General features: G+C 46.1%; 1 protein-coding gene across 1 annotated transcript; it reads left to right on the top strand.

Annotated features, from left to right (window-relative positions):
• Positions 1–2,558: 2,558 nt before the first annotated feature.
• LOC129833502 (neurexophilin-1-like) lies at positions 2,559–22,846 on the top strand. Its single transcript, XM_055898151.1, has 2 exons — positions 2,559–3,092; positions 21,469–22,846. Exons 1-2 carry the CDS (start codon positions 3,039–3,041, stop codon positions 22,234–22,236), a joined length of 822 nt encoding a protein of 273 aa, XP_055754126.1. The 5' UTR covers positions 2,559–3,038; the 3' UTR covers positions 22,237–22,846.
• The last annotated feature ends 1,310 nt before the right edge of the window (positions 22,847–24,156 follow it).

Raw genomic sequence — 24,156 nt, 5'->3', positions numbered from 1 at the left:
TTTAATTATTTGTTATTCTTCTCTTACTTTTGGAGGGGATTTTCTTAAAAATGCAATGTTGGTTAAGGGCTTGTAAGTAATTATTTCCCTGTAAGGTCTACACCTGCTGTATTCGGCGCATGTGACAAGTACAATTTGATTTGAGTACTCGTGTACTGTGGATGGGGGCATTGTCATCCTATGGGGGCATAGACATGGTAGCCCAAATAATGGCTTGCTCAACATTTTTAAACATGCCCCTAAGCATAATGGAATTTTAATTGCTTAAGTAACTAAGGAACCACACCTGTGTGGAAGCACCTTCTTTCAATATACTTTGTGTCCTTCATTTACTCTAGTGTTTCCTTTATTTTGGCAGTTACCTGTAGCTACATCAGCCTCACTGCTGGTAAACGCCTGACAGATTCACATGCTACAATAGCTCCCCCTAGTGTCAACTGATCAAATGGCTACTGTTTTCTAAAGACTGTAGACTGGACTAAACTAAGACACAAATGTACTGAGTAAGGACAACATTCAGTTAAAATGATAAATGTTTCAGTATATAGTATTAACCAAAACATTGGATCTGACAGCTTGAGTTTGACCCTTAATTAAGCCACTATGTCAGCAGGGTGTGTCCAAATCTGGACACTAGAGGGCGCCTACACCTAACTGATCACACCAGTATTCCCCAGACCAGCTCCCGTCATGCTACCTCTGCTTGGCTGTCGCCTGCAGCGCCTCATTCAAATTGAATTATACAGTGAAATAGGATTACATGATAGAGCACTATTGTTGTTGTCTGGAAGAAAAGTAGACTCAGTACATATTACACAAACACACATTTCTGCCTGGCATTCTGATTCAAGTCTTGAATAAAACTAGACTGGGAGAATATATTGTTACACATGCTATTCCCTGGTGCAGCATAATGACTTATTTTAGCATTGAGCCTCTGCTTATCTTGAGTGAGTAAAGAAACTGAGTTATGGACCTATAACAATGTGTGGTGGTGAATGTGTGTGTATGAATGAAACAGTGCTGATTTAAAGACACTTTATTATGGCTGGTGTTCCACTAGATAGTGGGTTGGGGAGCTGATATCCCTTTATAGACCGGTTGTTGCTTCTTCCATGACCCTCTCTGGTACACAGGGCCGCCTCTGAGGCAGAATACAATTAAAAATAGGGAAGTTTATAGAGTCTAAAATAATCTAACAGATATCTAGAGCCCTCCTGAGCCTGGGTACTCATTCTTAACCTTCATCAGCATTTAGTGGTGCGTAATGAGAATAGAAAGGGGGGCTATTGAGTGTGTGTGTGTGTGTGTGTGTGTGTGTGTGTGTGTGTGTGTGTGTGTGTGTGTGTGTGTGTGTGTGTGTGTGTGTGTGTGTGTGTGTGTGTGTGTGTGTGTGTGTGTGTGTGTGTGTGTGTGTCAGTCAGATGGATAGAGGAGAGCACGTCAGAGACCTCCTTCTCTTTGATGTCTCAGTCACATGGCTGATTGACACGCTCCACAGAGACCTTATCCTCCAGTGACCTCTCACCTGTGACCTCAGTCTTGTATGAGGGTAGAGTCTCTGGCCATCACAGACTTATAGCTAATTAACCCCTGAACTGAGATCAATTAACCCTGTAACATCACCTTAATAGATAGCCAAACAAGCTGGATTAGCAGATACAGATAACTCCAAAGTTCTAAGGTCAAAGGGTAAAGTAACATTTGAGATCCAGAGGACAGCAGGAAGCTGAGGAAAATATATCATCTATCAGATAGAAAAAAGGTAGACGGATAGACAGACAGACGGACTGAACCGGACCGACTGAACCAGACAGACAGAGCTTTATGTTTCTATCTAATGAAGTGGAAGTATAGCCGAGCAGTGAGCAGCAGCAGTAATATGCTGAAGTGGCCAGATATCCAGTAGTCCGGCCCATTAACCTGCTCCTAATGAACTGTGTTATAGGAAATGTTTTTATTAATCACACAGCACCCGGTGACGCACGTGTGCTCTACAGGCTCACTGTGTACATCAATAAGCTTCAACAAGGCTGTAGATTGACTAGACACCCTGCAGGATACTACATCAGGGCCAAACAAGCTGCTCACAGCGTTCATGTGTCCATCAGAATGAAAACGGATCAATTCAGCTTTGGGACTGACATAACAAAGTCAGAACCGGCCCTAACCAAAAAGGAAAGTTCCTGTCCTGAGGATGTCAATGAGGAAAATGTTATGTATGCCCCATGTGTGTTGGCATTGGTTAACACTGAAATGTGACTGTGACATGGTCACGATCACCACCTGTTACACACAGCAGGTGAACCACAATAGTCAGGGACAGTCTGTTAGTCTACAGAAGATCATAGAAAATTTTATTCCAATCATTTGCATCAATAGCTTAATTCCCTAAATGGATGAAATGTGTTTCCAAAGAGCAGCCATCATCATCATACATAATGACATGCTTGGTTCCACTGACATAATGTGTGCAAAAGTGCAAACCAGTCAATTAGTTTAGTAGAACCACAGTGGGTTTGACTATATTCTGCTTGACTGCTGATGAGAAATAGTGTGAGGGCATGAGAGAGAGATAGTTGGGGGCACACGCATGAGGGACAGGGAGAGAGAGAGAGACTGTTTAAACGCCAATGCCAGTATACGATTCCTTGTCAGTCCACACACGCTGATATGAGCAACGCCAAGGATTCCATTCATCAACTAGGCTTCACCCCGGTGGATATACACTGATACAGCCGACTACATATCATCTACTTCATTCTCACTCACACTGATGCAGGTTGAGCAGGAATTGCAAACACTATTTTTCGTGGATGCTAATGCGGTACATTCTCATGGATTTCCAATGTTATAGTGATTGGACTCAACCCCGGGAAAAGTAAAGGAAGGCGCCCAGGTGTAGCTGCTGAGCCTGCGTTGGACATGGGACCGTATCTTAGCTTTGGGGAATACAGTGCGGAAGGAATAGCGTCTTCGTGAATGAAAGCTGACTTCGGGCTGAAGCGGGAATCTGAGGCACTGCGCGCGCCAGAAAAATGCGTTCCAACCACGGCTTTATCTTGCTTCTCCTTAACGGAACAGCGTGCTTGGTAAGCAAGAAGGGGCGGCGGTGCCCAGCAGTGTAAAAAAGTTACACCAGTCATATGTGTGTCTGTGTCCATAGTTCCATGTCCATTCACCCCCGTCGTTACTAGGCTACCTCTTCCTTCAGACAGGTGCCACTCATTTGTTTGGCGAAAAGTGAAGGGAATTAACCGTGCATACGGTGTCGCACGAGCTACTGGACCCGACAAGGTTCCCTCTCCCAGGGCAGAGACCCGCGTGAATGAGTACGCTGTGAGCGGTTGCCATGGATAGCATGCTGCGCCACGGACAACGGTCCCGTACATTAATTGTGCCTCAAATCTCCATATTGGAGTTCCTCGGTTGAAGCGTATTCTATCCGTTGCTGAAGTTATTTGTTGATGGACAACGAAAGGGGAATGACTCTCTTTGACCGATCATTACGATTTGTTATTAAAAAAAAATTGAAAGATAACTTAATAACGGTACAAAGGCGAGACGAATAGGCTACCTGGCATGAGACACAGTGCAACGTGTCCCCCATACAGGTAATGTCTGGTCAATATTTTAATGTTTCATTGTTCAAGGTTGAGTAAAATAAAATGAAGGAATTTCTAAAATTGTATATTGACCACGAGCTGATTATTGCAGACAACACAATTCGACGTTAGTACACTGTAGCTTATGCCAGTTCAGGTATCATACTGTGCAACCTGGTGTATACTCAATCAACATTATGTTGCGTATAATGATCTGCAATTACCACAGGATTTAGAGTCCTGGTAAATGTAACGCTTTTAATGTGATAAACATAACTAACATCAAGATGAAACTAAGTGCCTTATTAGGCATGTTTATTGACCATGTTGTGTGCAAAATTTTAGCCGAGACTTAAATTTTCTAAACAAATGTATGTCATCATGCTTTACATGCTTATCTATATATAGAGCAACAATCTAAGTTGGCAAATTTAGATGCAAATTATAGCATCAAGAACAAAAACTGAATGACGTAGGCTAAATTCAAGTGTTGTCGCAAGGTTGCTTCTTTGATGTGTTTTGTTCAGTTCTGTTGTGACACCTTTGTGTCAGAGCGGCCGACCTTGTGGCTTTGTAAAGGCACACACACTGAATAACCTTGGGCGCTCCTGACTGAACACAGACTGTAGTATACAGGTGAATTGTAGGCTATAATAAAGTATTCAAAGAGTTATTACCCACTGGGCACAGATGTTAGTTCAACGTCTAGTTATCGTTGAGTTGGCAACTAATGTAAAGTCAAGGTGAAATCAACGAAACATGTCACCATGTCATTGGATTTAGGTTAAAAGTTGGGTGAAAAATACGAAATCCCCTTATGTTGATAATTGTTTTCAAATCCAATCAGTTTTCCACATTGATTCAATGTCATCACATTGATTTATTTGATTGAAATGGCGTGGAAACAAGTTAATTAAACCCGTTTTTCCCCACTGGGTAGTTGCCTAATCCAGGATTTTAAGCACAACAAATTCGTAAAATATAGTAAGAATTGGATTCTTAACATATCATACGAATTGCAAAAAAAAATTTTTTTTTTAATATTGCAGGATGTAACCACAGAGTTTCTAAACCCAGAGGTGCAACATCGCAAGACTTCCTGGGAACACCTGCGAAACAAACCAAGCAGAGCAGGCTGGGGTTTGAGAAGTCAGTGAAAGAAGTGACATTCTTTTCCTTAGTTGTTCATTTTCTTGAAATCTAAAGGCACAACCTAGATTCGAGCCAACTTCTTAAGTAGTTGAACATATTATTACTCCAACCTCGTGAAAGTGACAAACTGACACCTTTTCATTTTCCTCAAAACCAACATTATATCGAAGCAGTGCCTTTGATTTGACGGCCAGCACATTGCAGTTCCCTTTAGACCCAGTGACTTGTTTCAGCCCACTAGCCAACATCACCATGACATCACCTAGAAGTGTTATTAGGGATTTCTATTTGAGAAGCAGTTTCTGCCTCTGTCTTTGATGTAACATGTTACACGAAATAGATGACTTGGTACACAATTTGATGAGGTAGTACACAAGAAACGGGGACAACTTTTGGCTCTTGAGCACCATTTTCAGAACTACTGGCTGAAATAATACAAACGTTTGAGAGTGCATCTTAAAGTAGGTAACCTATTTTAAATAAAGACATAGGCCACTGTTTAGCCTACGTGAAATTAAAATGAGATTATGGATAATTCAAAATAAAAGTCATCATTAGGCCAAATGTACCACCATCTCAAAATTATTTTTCTTCATTGATTGAACATTTGCAGGTCTCACAAAGGATTTGGGTCGTAAGACATATTATTAATAGATGACATTGGCCCTATTACTTGACAAATTGAATAAATGTTCCCCTTCCATTTCCTCCCATCTAAGAGAGAGGTTTTAGGAGTTGGAGAGCATGTTCACGCTTCAAGGTCTATGTTCACACATGCTTGCCACATACTCTCAAACGCAGCAGGATTGCACTAATGATGTAATTAATTGGAGTGCAGTTTCTATCAATATTCTACCATGTTGCCTATCTAAAAACTGTGGCGCACCACATCTCTCAGCAGGGGATCTTGGGTAATTCATTAGCCGCATGACATTGATAAATTATAGAGCAATTAATAAATTATCCAACTTATTACACAATAGAGCTCAGATTAATAATGATAGACCATGCATTTATATTCAAATTCAGCTGATTTCCCTATTGTACCGCCCCACTCAATATCAGTGTGTAGCCTTTGTCTCTAGGGTGTATAAACCCACTCTGTCTGGATGGAAATAAGGTTATTAATACTCTATCAACACGAAGAAAACAACAATGATGTGATGGATTTAGCGTCTCAAATGTTAATTACTATGCCATGCATTGGTTGATATGAATAATATAAACAATCTTAGTCAGAGTGCTTTGAAATTGACTGCTATGCTGAGAAATTATAGTACGTTTTTGGCGAGGGTTTAGCAATTTTTCATTTTATGACATGCAGCTCAGAGATTGGATTCATTTGTTTTTAATGGACTAAATGGCTCAAGCATTCAGTGTTATACAGTCAAGAGCCTATTACAACTAATTTGTTTGTTAAATGTTTATATTAGGGCTATTAACCCAGCACTAGTCTCATAGCAATACCATTAGATCCTTACAGTAAGACAGGCAATATCAAGGGTTATTGTGCTTTCTCCAGGTTCACACGCACACACACACACCACACACACACACACACACACACACACAGATCGAGAGAGAAAGAGAAAGACAGAGCGAGAGACAGGTAAGGGGAGTCTGGCCCCTAACATATCGACTGTGTGCCATGTGCCCATGCTCATAATGACTGGGGTTACAAAAGGGCTGAATAAGGAAGAGAGTGCAGAAAGGGAGAGTTAGCAGTCAAATACAGGGTGAGGGACAGCCTAGTGTGAATAGGATAGAAAAGACAAGGAGAGAAATGTGTAGAACAGCATACAACGAGAACAGAGAGTATGGAGAGAGACAGAATGAAATGAAAGAGTTGGGGGAGAGAAAGAAGGAGGGAAGGAGAGGGGTTGAAATGGATAGAGCGTAGAATAGATGGGGGAGTAACAGTAGTAATAATAATAATAATAATAATAATACATGGAATTTGGCGGACGCCTTTCAGGACACTCAAGGACATTTTCCATTAACAGTAGGTCTACATCAAATCAAATGTAACAATTAGTGTGCAATTTAAAATCAAAGGACCAGGCAAAACAGGACAAATAAAATGAGGGAGGGAGGGCTTGGGTAGAGGATATAAACACAGTTTAAGGGTTTGGGTTTTAGGGGTAGGGTTGGGAATAGGCAAAGGGACGGGTTTAGGGTAAGGGTTTGGGTTTTAGGGGTAGGGTTGGGAATAGGCAAAGGGACGGGTTTAGGGTAAGGGTTTGGGTTTAGGGGTTGGGTTGGGAATAGGCAAAGGGACGGGTTTAGGGTAAGGGTTTGGGTTTTAGGGGTAGGGTTGGGAATAGGCAAAGGGACGGGTTTAGGGTAAGGGTTTGGGTTTTAGGGGTAGGGTTGGGAATAGGCAAAGGGACGGGTTTAGGGTAAGGGTTTGGGTTTAGGGGTTGGGTTGGGAATAGGCAAAGGGACGGGTTTAGGGTAAGGGTTTGGGTTTTAGGGGTAGGGTTGGGAATAGGCAAAGGGACGGGTTTAGGGTAAGGGTTTGGGTTTTAGGGGTAGGGTTGGGAATAGGCAAAGGGACGGGTTTAGGGTAAGGGTTTGGGTTTAGGGGGTAGGGTTGGGAATAGGCAAAGGGACGGGTTTAGGGTAAGGGTTTGGGTTTAGGGGTTGGGTTGGGAATAGGCAAAGGGACGGGTTTAGGGTAAGGGTTTGGGTTTAGGGGTAGGGTTGGGAATAGGCAAAGGGACGGGTTTAGGGTAAGGGTTTGGGTTTAGGGGTTGGGTTGGGAATAGGCAAAGGGACGGGTTTAGGGTAAGGGTTTGGGTTTAGGGGTAGGGTTGGGAATAGGCAAAGGGACGGGTTTAGGGTAAGGGTTTGGGTTTAGGGGTAGGGTTGGGAATAGGCAAAGGGACGGGTTTAGGGTAAGGGTTTGGGTTTAGGGGTTGGGTTGGGAATAGGCAAAGGGACGGGTTTTAGGTAAGGGTTTGGGTTTGGGGGGGACACATGGATACTGAGAAGGGGTGTAGGACAGAGTCAATCATAGACTACAGGCTACAGGTTATAGGCTTCCTATGAAGAGGTGTGTTTTGAGGAGGTTTTTGAATGAGATGACTGTGGCTTCATGTTGTATGTGTGGGCATAGTGCATTCCAGAGCCTGGGTGCCGAGCAGCTGAAGGCCCGGGCACCCATGGTGGAGAGGCAGAATGAGGAGGTGACAAGGAGACCAGCAGAGGAGGAGCAGGTGGAGCAAGAGGGGGCATAGACTGGGAAAAGGTCAGAGAGGTAGGTGGTTGCAAGGTTGTGGAGGGCCTTGTAGGTGAAGAGGAGTGTCTTAAAGTCAATACAGGATTGCACAGGGAGACAGTGTAGATTGGTGAGGATTGGTGTGATGTGTTCAGTCGATCTGGTGCGGGTGAGGATTCTGGCAGCATAGTTCTGGACCAGCTGGAATCTGTTGGTGAGTTTGGTGGGGATACCAGGGAGGAGAGTGTTGCAGTAGTCCAGTCGGGAGGTGATGAAGGCATGGATCAGGGTTTCGGTTCAATAATTATGGAAGTGATAATAAGTGTATTGTACTGGTAAAACGAAGACAATACTGTATATTACACATTCACAATCTCGCTTTCTCACTCACGCACGCACACACACACACACACACACACACACACACACACACACACACACACACACACACACACACACACACACACACACACACACACACACACACACACACACACACACCACAGGGACGCGTGAGCGGTTATTTGCCATGGAGCACTGGTCTGAAATTTGCATTGTAACCTTCAAACAGCAGGGATCACCAGGGATGAAGGAGCTTTGCTCTCACACACACATTCAGTGAACTCACTCTACCCAGTTTTGGAGAGGCAGGCACGTATTGAACAAGGTCTTCTATAGGCTAGAAGCCTCAGGTTCTCAGAGACCTTGAGAGGTTGCACATGTCCTCCACACTCCACAGATTGTCACCCACTATACATACAGTAGTTGTCAGAGAGCATGATTTCCAATGTATTAACTATAGTTTTACAATTCTAAGTTTAAGGGGAAATGGAATGGGAACAACAGAGAGTAGCCATAGGCCAACAGAGGTGTGTGGAATATTCACCCAGTAAGAGATCTGAGGTGCTGTCCAAGGATCTGAAGTGGCTCTCGACTTTCGTGGGTTTTAGCATCAGTGGCGCTCCCTTTCCATGGTGCTGAAAACGTCTTCTATGTTCCTGTGTTAGTTGCGATTCCTGTCCATGGTGCTGAAACATCAGTGTGATGTCTTAAGTATTACCTGGGGCTTCTCCCAATGAAGGTACGCTGCAGACAGCACTCTGATCTATACAGCTCTATGTTTTCTGGTTATAGGCCGGGCATCTGCAGCTACATGACTGATCTATGTTTATACAGCTATGTGTTGTATGAGCTTTATGTATATGTTGAGCATCAGGGTCTGTTCTCACTGATCTGTTTTTACTCCAGCCTTTCTACCCTGTCCACTATGAAGTCTATAGGATCATTACATATCTGACATCTAGTTGCCAGTGCAATTTTAGGTGTTCGTATTTTCAACTCTTCATATTGAAGTAAGATATTAAACAGAGCGTCTTTCCACAGCGTGTTGTGTTATTTAAGGTTAAGAGACTGGCTGAAGGTCATTTTAACCACATGCAACTATTTTCCCCTCTTCTGTCTTGTCAGAAAGTCTTTGAGTCATATTTATTAGATACCCAGCCCTCCCTTCGCGGTCAGTGACCTTGTCCACCCAGATTCATCCCTCACTAAGCAGGACAACACCAGCCGTGCTCCCCCTGTACAACAACAATACATCCAAAGCATTCCAAACTGAGACGGAGACACACAGACTGTACATGGCCACACAAATATGGTACAATACACCAATGCTGTATCAGCACAAACACATTAGATGACTGCCAATGCAAAGCTGTGCATTATAGTCCTAGTGCCTCTCTGTCTTGCTGTCTCCAGGTTCAATCACAGCCTCAAACAGTATCAACCAGTCACAAAGAGTACAGTTATACTATGGCCTCACAAACACAGATAAGCTATAGCCATATCTCTGTCTCTCATTTTCTGTATTGATTGTTTTGTTTAACCTTTATCCAGGTTTCATTGAGATCAAAACTCTTTCACAAGATGGACCAGGTCCAAGACAAGAGCAGGCAGGGTCACGGTGTAACAAGAGGTTACAGACATTAAAACACCTCCCTGTGGACAATGGATTCTTATTGTACTTCAATAATTCCTCCAACAGACAAGAGCTAGACAGACACACTACAGTGAATGAGAGGAGCTTTAGAGAAGAGGCAGAGAAAAGGGCCAGTGGTGTTATTATGGACAGGCTGTCACTTCCTGCTCGGGTTATAAAACAGCTTGAGTTATGCGCAGGCATGGCATGGATGACCCGAGAGGTGCGCCATTCTCCTGCCCACCCAGCGAGTACCCCAGCGCTGGACCTTAGGCCGCCCTCAGCCCCCCAGGCCCTCAGCATCCCCTGCTGCCTGACTGACTGACATCCAGCAGTAGAGAGAGGCATGATGGGTAGAGGAAGATTGTGCTCTGTGACACATCACCAGACAGGCACAACGCTGCCTGTCCACAGACAGAAAACACTTTTCTGCACAAGCGCAATTGTCAAATCTAATTTTACAGATGTAGATCTTACCGTGAAATTCTTACTTACAAGCCCTTAACCAACAATGCAATTTGAAGAAAATAGGAGTTAAGAAAATATTTACCTAATAAACAAAAGTTAAAAAAGGAACACAATAAAATAACAAAGGCTATATACAGGGGGTACCGGTACCAAGTCAACGTGCGGGGGTACAGGTTAGTCGAGGTACTTGAAGTAATATGTACATGCAGGTAGGGCTAACGTAACTATGCATAGATAATAAGCAGCGAGTAACAGCAATATAAAGAAATGGAGGAGGGTGAGGGTCAATGTAAATAGTCGGGGTAGCCATTTGATTCATTGTTCAGCAGACTTTTGGTTTGGGGGTAGAAGCAGTTAAGGAGCCTTTTGGACCTAGACTTGGCGTTCTGGTACCGCTTGCCGTGCGGTAGCAGAGAGAACATGACTAGGGTGGCTGGAGTCTGACAATTTTTTGGGCCTTCCTCTGACACTGCCTAGTATATAGGTCGTGGATGTCATGATGCCGAGCAGTCGGATGTCATGTAGCGCCTTACGGTCGGATGCCGAGAAGTTATCATACCGGGCCGGTCAGGATGCTCTCGATTGTGCAGCTGTAGAACTTTTTGAGGATCTGGGACCCATGCCAAATCTTTTCAGTCTCCTGAGGGGGAATAGGCGGTGTCGTGCCCTATTCACTGTGTTTGGAAAAGAATAGTTTGTTGGTGATGAACTTGAAGCTCTCGAGCCGCTCTACTACAGCCACATTGATGTAAATGGGGGAGTGTTCGGCCCTCCTTTTCCTGTAGTCCACGATCAGCTTCTTTGTCTTGCTCATGTTAAGGGAGAGGTTATTGTCCTGGCACAACACTGCCAGGTCTCTGCCCTCCTCCCTATAGGCTCTCTCATCATTGTCGGTGATCAGGCCTACCATCGCTGTGTTGTCAGCTAACTTAATGGTGTCATGCTTGGCCACGCAGTCGTGGGTGAACAGGGAGTACAGGAGGGGACTAAGAATGCACCCCTAAGGAGCCCCCGTGTTGAGGATCAGCGTAGCACATGTGTTGTTTCTATCCTTACCACCTGGGGGTGGCCCGTCAGAAAGTCCAGGATCTAGTTGTGGAGGGAGGTGTTAAGTCCCAGCGTCCTTAACTTAGTGATGAGCTTTGTGGGTGCTATGGTGTTGAATGCCGAGCTGCAGTCAATTAACAGTGTTCTCGCATAGGTGTTCCTTTTGTCCAGGTGGGAAGGGCAGTGTGGAGTGCAATTGAGATTGCGTCATCTGTGGATCTGTTGGGGTAGTATGCGAATTGGAGTGGGTCTAGTGTATCCGGGATGATGGTGTTCAAGCACTTCATGGCTACAGTCGTGAGTGCTATGGGGCGGTAGTCATTTAGGCAGGTTACCTTAGTGTTCTTGGGCACAGGGACTATAGTGGTCGGTTTGAAACGCGTAGGTATTACAGACTCGGTCAGAAAAAGGTTGAAAATGTCTGAAGACACTTGCCAGTTGGTCCGCGCATGCTCTGAGTACACGTTCTGGTAATCAGTCTGGCCCGCGGCCTTGTGAATGTTGATTTGTTTAAAGGTCTTACTCACATCGGCTATGGAGAGTGTAATCACACAGTCGTCTGAAACAGCTGGCGCTCTCATGCATGCTTCAGTGTTATTTGCCTTAAAGCGAGCATAAATTGCATATAGCCTGTCTGGTAGGCTCGTGTCACTGGGCAGCTCGTGGCTGGGTTTCCCCATTGTAGTCAGTAATAGTTTGCAAGCCCTGCCACATCCAACATTCACAGAGCCGGTGTAGTAGGATTCAATCTTAGTCCTGTATTGACGCTTTGCCTGTTTTATGGTTCGTCGGAGGGCGTAGCGGGTTTTCTTATAAGTGTCCTGCTCCTTGAAAGTGGCAGCTCTAGCCTTTAGCTCGGTGCGAATGTTGCCTGTAATCAATGGCTTCTGGTTGGGATATGTACGTACAGTCATTGTGGGGACGACATGATCAATGCACTTATTGATGAAGCCGGTGAGTGAGGTGGTATACTCCTCAATGCCATCGGATGAATCCCAGAATATGTATTTTTTTTTTTAACTAAGCAAGTCAGTTAAAAACAAATTCATATTTACAATGACGGCCTACCCAAACAAAACTGGGCCAATTGTGCGCCGCCCTATGGGACTTCCAATCCCGGCCGGTTGTGAAAGAGTCTGGAATCAAACCAAGATCTGTAGTGATGCCTCTAGCACTGAGATGCAGTGCCTTAGAGCGCTGCGCCACTCGGGAGCCAACATATTCCAGTGTGTGCTAGCAAAACAGTCCTGTAGCTTAGCATCCGCATCATCTGACCACTTCCGTATTGAGCCAGTCATTGGTACTTCCTGCTTTAGTTTTTGCTAGTACGCAGGAATCAGTAGAATAGAATTATGGTCAGATTTGCCAAATGGATGGCGAGGGAGAGCTTTGTACGGGTCTCTGTGCGTGGAGTAACGGTGGTCTAGAGTTGTTTTTCCACTGGTTGCACATGTGACATGCTGGTAGAAATGAGGTAAAACGGATTTAAGATTTCCTGCATTAAAGTCCCCGGGTCACTAGGAGCACCGCTTCTAGATGAGCATTTTCTTGTTTGCTTATGGCCTTATACATCTCGTTGAGTGCGGTCTTAGTGCCAGCATCGGTTTTTGGTGGCAAATAGACAACTACGAAAAATGTAGATGAAAACTCTCTTAGTAGATAGTGTGGTCTACAGCTTATCATGATGTACTCTACCTCAGGTGAGCTAAACCTAGAGACTTCCTCAGTATTAGAGACCACGCACCAGCTGTTATTGACAAATTGACACAGACCACCACCCCTCGTCTTACCGGAGGTAACTGTCTTGCCGATGCACGGAAAACCCAGCCAACTCTATATTATCCATGTCGTCGTTCAGCCAACTCGGTGAAACATAAGATATTACCGTTTTTAATGTCCCGTTGGTATGATAGTCTCGAACAGAGATCATCCAGTTTATTTTCCAGTGATTGCACGTTGGCCAATAGGACGGATGGTAGAGCCGGGTTACTCACTCGCCAATGAATTCTCACAAGGCACCCAGATCTGCGGCCCCTGTATCTCGGTCTCCTCTTCATGCGAACGACGGGGATTTGGGCCTGGTCCGGGAGCAGCAGTATATCCTTCGTGTCAGACTCATTAAAGAAAAAAATCTTCATCCAGTTCGAGGTGAGTAATCGCTGTTCTGATATCCAGAAGCTATTTTCGGTCATAAGAAACGGTAGCAGAAACATTATGTACAAAAAGAAGTTACAAGCAATGTGAAAAACACACAAAATAGCACAATTGGTTAGGAGCCCGTAAAACAGCAGCCATCCCCTCCGGCGTCATTGTGTGGCATGGATGACCCTAGAGATGCACCTTTCTCCTGCCCAACCAGTTGTGGCATTGTCCTCTGAAACACTGGGGCACATAGAAAAAAAGGGCCTGGATGAATTGTGCTGGAGAATATGTTACAGTGTGTCTGTCAGGAATTGTTTGAACCACACAACAATGATATACAGAGGTTGTAAAAGGCTCTGCCTGGTCAATCCGACGTCTGCTGTGACCTTACAGCATTTACTGCGATGCGGCCTCCGCAGAAGTCAGAGCAAGCATTCGTGCTCTCAAATATTTTAACAATACGGATGGCTTTGTATAGCTCCACATTGACATGATTGGTTGACAGTAGGTTGGGGCGGGAGGTCCTGTATTAACACAAACTCACTTCCTTGACAACTTCCTTCACAACAGCTCTGCTGTCAACCAATCATGTCACTGTGGAGCTATACTGCATTGTTAAAACATTTGAGAGCACGCAGCAATGCCGTACAGAGCTTGATTTGGTCTCTGCATGCCTCTGGAGACTCTGCAATTGCGTCACACCCTCCATACGAAGCCTCCGACCTCATTTTCAGATCAAGCATAAATTGGCTTTAAGTCATAAATTGGCTCTAATTCCATAGCATTATAAGTAATTTCACCTTTGATTATTAGGAAGGAAGCGTCACACAATTTTATTCCTCTGAGAATGCTAGCCACTCGAGAGCTTCCTATTTGTGCTGAATATACTTTTATTTATGTAAATAAAAAGTTCTCAAGAACAAACCGCTTTAGAGAGCGGACGGTGGCGGAACTCCTTTTTACTGGAAATAGAAGCAGGTTTATTTGAAGAGGGGACATCTGTCACCATCTGCTACTACAAAGAGACCACTAGTGATGTCCTCCTGATGATGCAGTGGGCTATGGGTCCCATGCTGACCTCACCAGGCTGTGACGGGGGCCCCTGGTGAAATCATCCGGGGGTGATGGGGCTTCTGCTGACCTCACCAGTCTGTGACGGGCTGTTTGGTTACAGTGGAGAAAAGACACACAAGTAACTACCCACTCCAACAAGCAGCTGACTTAGGGGCCTCCAGGGTATAGTCCCGAGATGTTTAAGTGATCTGAAGGACTACAGTACTATATGTCTCCAAGGGTAGTGCTCTGTTCTGGAAGGGTTTTCTGTTTACTGTTCTAGAACAGACTGAGTTTGTACTGTAGCTCAAATCAAAATCTCATTTGATTTAATAATAAAATAATAATTAGCTTAAAGGAGATGAACGATGGAGGTTGGAGTCATGACAATGTCGATGGAGTTGTCCACACACTGTTGATGTTTGTACTATTACCAGACAGAAAAGACAGTTAATACTATGTCCACTGATATGACCTCAAATGAAAGCTAAGCCCAGTATTCCACAGTGCATCACCACAGAGAGAGAGTGTGTTAGAGAGAGTTAGAGGGAGGGAGAGAGAGAGGGAGGGAGGGAGGTAGAGGGAGAGAGAGAGAGAGTCCAGTCCCCTCTCAGGTCCTCTCAGACAGGTGGGCATATACAGTAGCAGAACTCCGCTTTAATCCGTTCAATCCCATCAACCACTGCTCTCGCTCTCCTCCTGCTATCCTGCTCCAGCACCGCACTCCACTCAGCCGCCTTGTCGATATCTTATAATGTACAAATTTGATAGCCAATTCAGAGCAAGGTCTCTCCCTCAGCATACTAAATGAAGCTGCAGGTCCAGTGGGATGGTAGAACTGAACTTGTCCAAAATGAGTACGGCGCTCAAAACAGAGAGAAAGTGGCTGAATGTAGTGAGTTCATCCACCCAGCATAGAGCTGAATGTAGTGAGTTCATCCACCCAGCATAGAGCTGAATGTAGTGAGTTCATCCACCCAGCATAGAGCTGAATGTAGTGAGTACATCCACCCAGCATAGAGCTGAATGTAGTTAGTTCATCCACCCAGCATAGAGCTGAATGTAGTGAGTTCATCCACCCAGCATAGAGCTGAATGTAGTGAGTTCATCCACCCAGCATAGAGCTGAATGTAGTGAGTTCATCCACCCAGCATAGAGCTGAATGTAGTGAGTACATCCACCCAGCATAGAGCTGAATGTAGTTAGTTCATCCACCCAGCATAGAGCTGAATGTAGTGAGTTCATCCACCCAGCATAGAGCTGAATGTAGTGAGTTCATCCACCCAGCATAGAGCTGAATGTAGTTAGTTCATCCACCCAGCATAGAGCTGAATGTAGTTAGTTCATCCACCCAGCATAGAGCTGAATGTAGTGAGTTCATCCACCCAGCATAGAGCTGAATGTAGTGAGTTCATCCACCCAGCATAGAGCTGAATTTAGTGAGTTCATCCACCCAGCGCAGAGCTAAGCTTCGGTGATCCCCTTGAAGCTGACGTAAATTATTAATTAAGAGTCAAACGCCTTGTTTCTTGTGAAATTACCTTTCCCTCCCCCGGCCCTCCCGTCCACGCTAGCCAGTGGAATAATCAGTTATAAGGGCACAGCCGCTCTCCGATTTTAATCATGTAACAGAAGGAGAATATTCCTACAGTGAACGCATTAGGTCTGGAGTTTGGTGGGGGGGAAAAAACCCCACAAAGCGTCGGAGAACACTCTGGAAATCTGAGCAGGCGCTTGAGCCGTTAATTAAAAATGGATGTCATATTAGAGATGAAGATTTCAACTCAACAGCCAGAGGAAAATTGAGAGCTTATTGAAGCCATCTGCTGCCCAGGAGAAGGATGTGCTGCAAAAACACCTGCTGTGTGCCTCTATATGATCAAATACCATATACACCATCTCTATACATGTGGATATTGATGAGAAGACACATCTGAATAGGTAAAACTCTCTATTTTCAGTAGCAGTATTTCTCTAGTTGACACCATGGCCTCTCATCACCACCTGAGCACTGTGACAGAACAGAACAGTTAGTTCAGAGATTTGAGCAAACTTTCTCCATAATCTCTGTTCTGGCTTTTAGCAACTGTGCCGTGACGCCAGGGGAACAGGAGGGTAAAATGGTGTAACTGTCACTTTAATAGTCTTAATATTTCCTGTGGAGCTGGTGGGCTCTTGTTGATCATTTCCTCCCTCTCATCCTCTCCCGTTCCTCTACCCCCTGCCGCGAGAGAGGCCCCAGGCCTGTACTCACTAACGCTTAATGCGTCACAATTACCACAGTGATGGAGCCTGCAGACCCCCCACATTCCCTCCAACCATTTCACTGACTCACACATGACAGACAGACGACAAAATCACCCCCCGCCAACAACCCCAGACTCTGACCTGATTGCACCTTCGCCCTCATTTCAGCTTTGTGTAGCTCAGATCGGCTGATAAGCACTCTTTATGAAGCTTCAGAAGTACTTTGAAACCTAACACCAACATTGTTCCTTGGATTACAACTCAGCCTAATACAGCTGCTGTTAAACAGGTCTATTAATCTTCTTCAAACTGCTGTGCCATGCTATGTCAGTCTTATACAGCACTATTCAGCCCGATAGCATGTGTTTCCATCTTTCACTTCAGACATCCGTCAACATAAGCAGGCCAGTGTATAACCTTCAGCACGGTGACTCACTCTACACAAGCGTTCCTTCAAGCCATTAACCATCTGCTCTAAAGCGAGTGGGATCTCATCCTCATTGTTTTATTACCCCAGTAATCATCCATGAAGCCCGTTCTAACATGTCTCCCACACTGACGCTGTGCACTTCAATTGTTTGTTCTACAGAAGCACTCTCTCTTCCCTAACCTCTAACACACACGTCCTGTCTCACCCCGAATGCTCTGTGTACATATTCAGCTCCTTAAACGACCACATCTATGGCTCAGTGAGATTGTATTATAGAGGGGATATGTGTTTGTTGTTCAGCTCTTCTCCTTGCCGGCGCTGCCTGTCTGAGTCACTGAGTCACTGCCTGTCTGAGTCACTGAATCACTGCCTGTCTGAGTCACTGAATCACTGCCTGTCCGAGTCACTGAATCACTGCCTGTCCGAGTCACTGAGTCACTGCCTGTCTGAGTCACTGAGTCACTGCCTGTCTGAGTCACTGAGTCACTGCCTGTCTGAGTCACTGAATCACTGCCTGTCTGAGTCACTGAATCACTGCCTGTCTGAGTCACTGAATCACTGAGTGTCTGAGTCACTGAATCACTGCCTGTCTGAGTCACTGAATCACTGCCTGTCTGAGTCACTGAATCACTGCCTGTCTGAGTCACTGATTCACTGCCTGTCTGAGTCACTGATTCACTGCCTGTCTGAGTCACTGATTCACTGCCTGTCTTAGTCACTGAGTCACTGCCTGTCTGAGTCACTGAATCACTGAGTGTCTGAGTCACTGAATCACTGCCTGTCTGAGTCACTGATTCACTGAGTGTCTGAGTCACTGAATCACTGAGTCTCTGGGAAATGAGCTCAATGTAAACACAAGAGACAGAGTGTCATAAAGATTCATACAGTGGCACATTCCACACAACCCTGGACGGCACTGACTGAGACTCTGCAGTGCCACCCAGGGAGACTGGCAGACCGGCAGCGTGCTGCTCTTTGCCCACCAGACACCGTCCCATGAAGGGAGAGGAGTCAAACCCAAAGTGGCACATCATTCAGGGACAAGGGGGAATAGTGTTTTTGCAATCACAGTCACAGCGCCTGGCACGCACTCGCTGGCAAGAGAAGGCTTCTGAATAGATTCAAATCAATATGTCTTCTGCTCCATGTATTTTATTCATTATTAATGAAGCCAAGGAGGGATTCTCAGGGACGCTATCAGAAATGTCAAATAATATCACATTTTAGCCAACAGGGTTCCTTGTCAGGTTGATGTGTTTGTGTCTGAATGAGGGTCAGCTCTCTGTGGGAAACATGGAAGAGCACTGTGATCACTGTGAAGAACAGTGATCACTGTGGCCCAGCCCAGGTACCCAGACCAGGGGTGTGTAGTGTTGACTGTGGCCCAGCCCAGGTAAACAGACCAGGGGTGTGTAGTGTTGACTGTGGCCCATTCCAGGTACCCAGACCAGGGGTGTGTAGTGTTGACTGTGGCCCAGCCCAGGTAACCAGACCAGGGGTGTGTAGTGTTGACTGTGGCCCAGCCCAGGTAACCAGACCAGGGGTGTGTAGTGTTGACTGTGGCCCAGCCCAGGTACCCAGACCAGGGGTGTGTAGTGTTGACTGTGGCCCAGCCCAGGTAAACAGACCAGGGGTGTGTAGTGTTGACTGTGGCCCAGCCCAGGTACCCAGACCAGGGGTGTGTAGTGTTGACTGTGGCCCAGCGCAGGTACCCAGACCAGGGGTGTGTGTAGTGTTGACTGTGGCCCAGCCCAGGTAAACAGACCAGGGGTGTGTAGTGTTGACTGTGGCCCAGCCCAGGTAACCAGACCTGGGGTGTGTAGTGTTGACTGTGGCCCAGCCCAGGTACCCAGACCAGGGGTGTGTAGTGTTGACTGTGGCCCAGCCCAGGTAAACAGACCAGGGGTGTGTAGTGTTGACTGTGGCCCAGCCCAGGTACCCAGACCAGGGGTGTGTAGTATTGACTGTGGCCCAGCCCAGGTACCCAGACCAGGGGTGTGTAGTGTTGACTGTGGCCCAGCCCAGGTAAACAGACCAGGGGTGTGTAGTGTTGACTGTGGCCCAGCCCAGGTACCCAGACCAGGGGTGTGTAGTGTTGACTGTGGCCCAGCCCAGGTAAACAGACCAGGGGTGTGTAGTGTTGACTGTGGCCCAGCCCAGGTACCCAGACCAGGGGTGTGTAGTGTTGACTGTGGCCCAGCCCAGGTACCCAGACCAGGGGTGTGTAGTGTTGACTGTGGCCCAGCCCAGGTAAACAGACCAGGGGTGTGTAGTGTTGACTGTGGCCCAGCCCAGGTACCCAGACCAGGGGTGTGTAGTGTTGACTGTGGCCCAGCCCAGGTACCCAGACCAGGGGTGTGTAGTGTTGACTGTGGCCCAGCCCAGGTACCCAGACCAGGGGTGTGTAGTGTTGACTGTGGCCCAGCCCAGGTACCCAGACCAGGGGTGTGTAGTGTTGACTGTGGCCCAGCCCAGGTAAACAGACCAGGGGTGTGTAGTGTTGACTGTGGCCCAGCCCAGGTAACCAGACCTGGGGTGTGTAGTGTTGACTGTGGCCCAGCCCAGGTACCCAGACCAGGGGTGTGTAGTGTTGACTGTGGCCCAGCCCAGGTACCCAGACCAGGAGTGTGCAGTGTTGACTGTGGCCCAGCCCAGGTACCCAGACCAGGGGTGTGTAGTGTTGACTGTGGCCCAGCCCAGGTAACTCAAACAGCCCTAGAGGGACCAGAGAGAAAGGCTGAGGTCTGGGGACTCCTCATCTCCTCCAGAGTCTGAGTCCATAGCTAGACCATAACACAACAACATCAGTAGGGAATCCTCTACAGACTGCTGCAATGCAAGTTGTTATGAAAGGAAATACATGTTTTAGAGCGACAGAAAATCAATATTACAAGACTGTCTGAAATGCAAGAGAACAAATCTGAGTGAGTCTGTAGAAATCTGTATAAAATGGAGTAAGAATGAGTAAAACTTAATAATCCTGACTAAGCCGGTATAAGGAAGCCCTGACACTCAAAACAGTGGATGGATCAGAGCACAGACAGAGCAGCATGCATTATGAATCACTGTATAACAGTGGGATCACTGGGAGAAACCCTGCTCTATCTGGCAGAGAGAGAGAGAGAGAGAGCATGCACACAAACATACAAATACACACACACACACACACACACACACACACACACACACACACACACACACACACACACACACACACACACACACACACACGCCTCGCTAATAGGGTACTGTCCACACACATTCCGGCAACCATCCATTGCATAATGACACTAACAGAAACAGAGGAACGGCGACACAAACAGACTCCTATCCTCTCCACGGTTAGATCAAAAGGACAGAAGAGCACTCCGGGCTCCCACAGCGCCTACCTGTTAATAGATCATTACCATCTAATAATTACCCATTACAGCCTGCTCTCACACACACTCCACAAAGCCACGGCTGAGCCGAGCACGATTATCTATCTCTCTCTCCTTTCTCCTCACTCACTGTTAACATCTGACAGTTTTGTGTGTGTGCCAATACAGATTTTTTAATTAAAACATAAAAAACCTTAATTGCACATCAAGGTTTATTCGCCTGCCCCTCCTCCAACCCCACACCGAAGGCACCGAAGCAATAATTGTTTCTCCACTCAGGCCTGCACTATGGGGCTTAAATCTCTACCTTCATCCCCCCAGGCCTCTCAAGTAGCTGAAGGTATAGGAGGCGATTTCTATTTCATCTGCTGCTTGGGGAGCAATATAGCTTCTCTGAAAACCAGACGTTAAGGTATATCTGTTCTCTGAATAGACACCAGAATGTAACAGCACAACATATAAACCTGCATACTCAAACATTCATTTATAACAGTACAACATTGATATAATGTCACAGTTGATCTCTATAGCACCAGGAGCTAAATTAAGTATCGATTACATCTTTCATTCCTTTTCTGTCCTTGTTTCTTACTCCCTTCATAATAACTCCCCTTTTTTCTCCTCTTTCCATCTCTCTTTTCTCTCTTTTCTCTCTCTCTCCCTTTTTCTCTTTCACACACCCTCTCCCCCTCTCTCTCTCTCACCCTCTCTTTTTCTCATTCTCTCTCTCCCTATCCCTCTATCTCCAGCTGGCCCTGGGTCAAGAAGATGACTCTCCAAGCCCCAAGAGCTCCTCAGCAGACGGGTCGTCCTCTAAGACGGTGGGTCTCCTGGGGAGTCAGACTCCCCTTTCCCCCCTGAGTCGCTGGATGCTCCAGAGTAAAAGTCGGGCAGCCAATGCCACCTCCCTGGAGCTGCCCTACCGCTCACCCATTCCCTTCTCCAAGCAGGAGTTCTGGGAGATGCTGGGTAGTGACCTGATGAAGCCAGACACCTCCTCTTCCTCCCGCGTCAAACGCCGGCCCATCGTCAAGACGGGCAAGTTCAAGAAGATGTTTGGCTGGGGAGACTTTTACTCTAATATCAAGACGGTGCGTCTCAACCTGCTGATTACCGGCAAGATCGTAGACCATGGCAACGGAACGTTCAGCGTCTACTTCCGCCACAACTCCACGGGCCAGGGCAACATCTCAGTCAGCCTGGTGCCGCCGGTCAAGGCGGTGGAGTTTGACCTGGAGCGCCAGAGCGTGGTCTACCCCAAAGACTCTAAGATCTTCAACTGCCGCGTGGACTATGAGAAGGTGGACCGCAGCAAGCGCACGTCGCTGTGCAACTACGACCCGTCCAAGACCTGCTTCCAGGAGCAGACACAGAGCCATGTCTCCTGGATCTGTTCCAAGCCCTTCAAGGTCATCTGTATCTACATCTCCTTCTACAGTACAGACTACCGCCTGGTCCAGAAGGTCTGCCCGGACTACAACTACCACAACGAGATGCCCTACCTGCCCTCGGGCTAGAGGGGGACACACAGGAGGGGGAGAGGAGGGGCGAGGGCAGGAGTGACTCTGTAGGGTGAGGGGCCACCAGATTGAGCTGGATTAAACGTTTTATGTAATTTGCTCCAACGCCTCACCAGACAACCCCTCGCTGTAGCCAGACTACTGTACCCTGTAAAAACGTATATATGCAACAAATACAGTATGCACACAGTGAGGCATTGATATTTAGAGTGCTGTCATGAAGCATTCATCGACAGGAACAGTAGTAACTAGCACGCCCAACATCATCACACACGTTTACCTCAACTCAAACCTCTAATTTCGCTACCTACTTTGCTAAATACAGAAAACACCTACAAACATCTATGAATGTTTTCGTGAACTACTGCACACTGTCATTCAGGTGAGGTAGCACTTTTAAAAGGGCACCTTCCATTTGTTGCTGTATGGACCCTTGTCCCAATCTTTCCCACTGCTTCCATATTCCACCCCTCTCCACCCCTATGTCATCCCGATAGGCTATCCCACCCAATGTTTATTCTAAAGGTATGACATTCTATCAAAGAAAGAAAGAAAGAAAGAAAGAAAGAAAGAAAGAAAGAAAGAAAGAAAGAAAGAAAGAAAGCAAAAGCAATCGCCAGACAAAAATATGGGACAGGGCTTAAGTTCAACGTGAGAGAAATAACTTCATTCTGCATAGAGATAGGCACTTGCCTCTCCACACATGATAGAGAGGGAAGGGGGAGAGAGAGAGAGCGAGAGAGAGAGAGCGAGAGAGCGAGAGAGCGAGAGAGCGAGAGAGCGAGAGAGCGAGAGAGCGAGAGAGCGAGAGAGCGAGAGAGCGAGAGAGCGAGAGAGCGAGAGAGAGAGAGAGAGAGAGAGAGAGCGTGAGCACTAAAGTGGGAGAGGGAGAGGGGGAGAAATGAGATTCAGAGAGCTCTTTTAATTAAAGTGGAGGAGAGAGAAGGAGATGTAGAGTATTCAGCTCCTTCTATTGTCCCCTCTGTATGAAAAAGATTACATTTTGTTGCAGTCAGGATTCCTGATTTCAATCTTTGATAACTTCGGCTGTGTGTGGGAGATTTCTCTTTCCTGACAAACGCTGTGTGTTCACAAAAGTCTGATCGTTATCTGGAATAAATTAAAATTAAACTAATTAAGGCTTCACCGAGAGAGGGCGAAATGTATTCCTGGAAATCAAGTTAGGATTATTAGGATGCGAGCGAGGAGCACAGCGAGGGGTATAGCGATGGGCACAGCGAGGGGTATAGTGGATAGTTGTGTTATGGCTCCCTGGCCCAGCAGCTTGGCCCTCAGTTAACAGCTCTCTCATCAAGATGAATAGCCACTGGCTGGCTGAACTCATGTCCATTTCACAAACAACAACACTAGACAAAATACTGTATATATCTCATTTAGGGACAACTGATTATGTACTGACAATATGGGCTGTTTGGAAATTGACTCATAGCACCTATATAGACTACGTGATGATTTCCTGACTATGTATTTTCCAATGGCAGGTGTCATACTTTGAACACTGAATGCATAATATATGGTATTACTAATGTATTTGTAAAAAGGAAACACCTCAATGTAACAGAAGTGATTGAACCCCATGGCCTTTGGCACTGCTGTGCTCTGATTGGTCTGGAGGGAGCTTAGTGGGGTTTCTGTAGCACTGAGGCCTGGGAGGTCAGTGTGTGACTTGGATCAGGAACCACTCACTATAAAGTCCTCCTCCTGTGGGGGGTACGGGAGCATCACGTCAGGTAGAGATGGATCAATTTGACTGTAGGTAGAATAGAAGAGAGAGAGAATAAAAGAGAGAAAGGCTCACTCACAAGGCTATATATGGGAAGTACTGTAAGTGAGATCTGAACATCAAAGTGTCTGGGTGTTTAATCTAGCTCCTGTCTTTATGAGGCCATAACCACA

This window comes from Salvelinus fontinalis, chromosome 34 (genome assembly GCF_029448725.1).
Source record: "Salvelinus fontinalis isolate EN_2023a chromosome 34, ASM2944872v1, whole genome shotgun sequence".
Classification (NCBI taxonomy): Eukaryota; Metazoa; Chordata; class Actinopteri; order Salmoniformes; family Salmonidae; genus Salvelinus; species Salvelinus fontinalis.
This window is presented reverse-complemented; position numbering and strand designations above follow the sequence as displayed.

Coding starts and splice junctions, on each gene's coding strand:
- LOC129833502 (XM_055898151.1), top strand. CDS start 3,039: ATGCGTTCCAACCACGGCTTTATCTTGCTTCTCCTTAACGGAACAGCG. Junction 3,093..21,468: donor TTAACGGAACAGCGTGCTTG/GTAAGCAAGAAG, acceptor CTCTATCTCCAG/CTGGCCCTGGGTCAAGAAGA.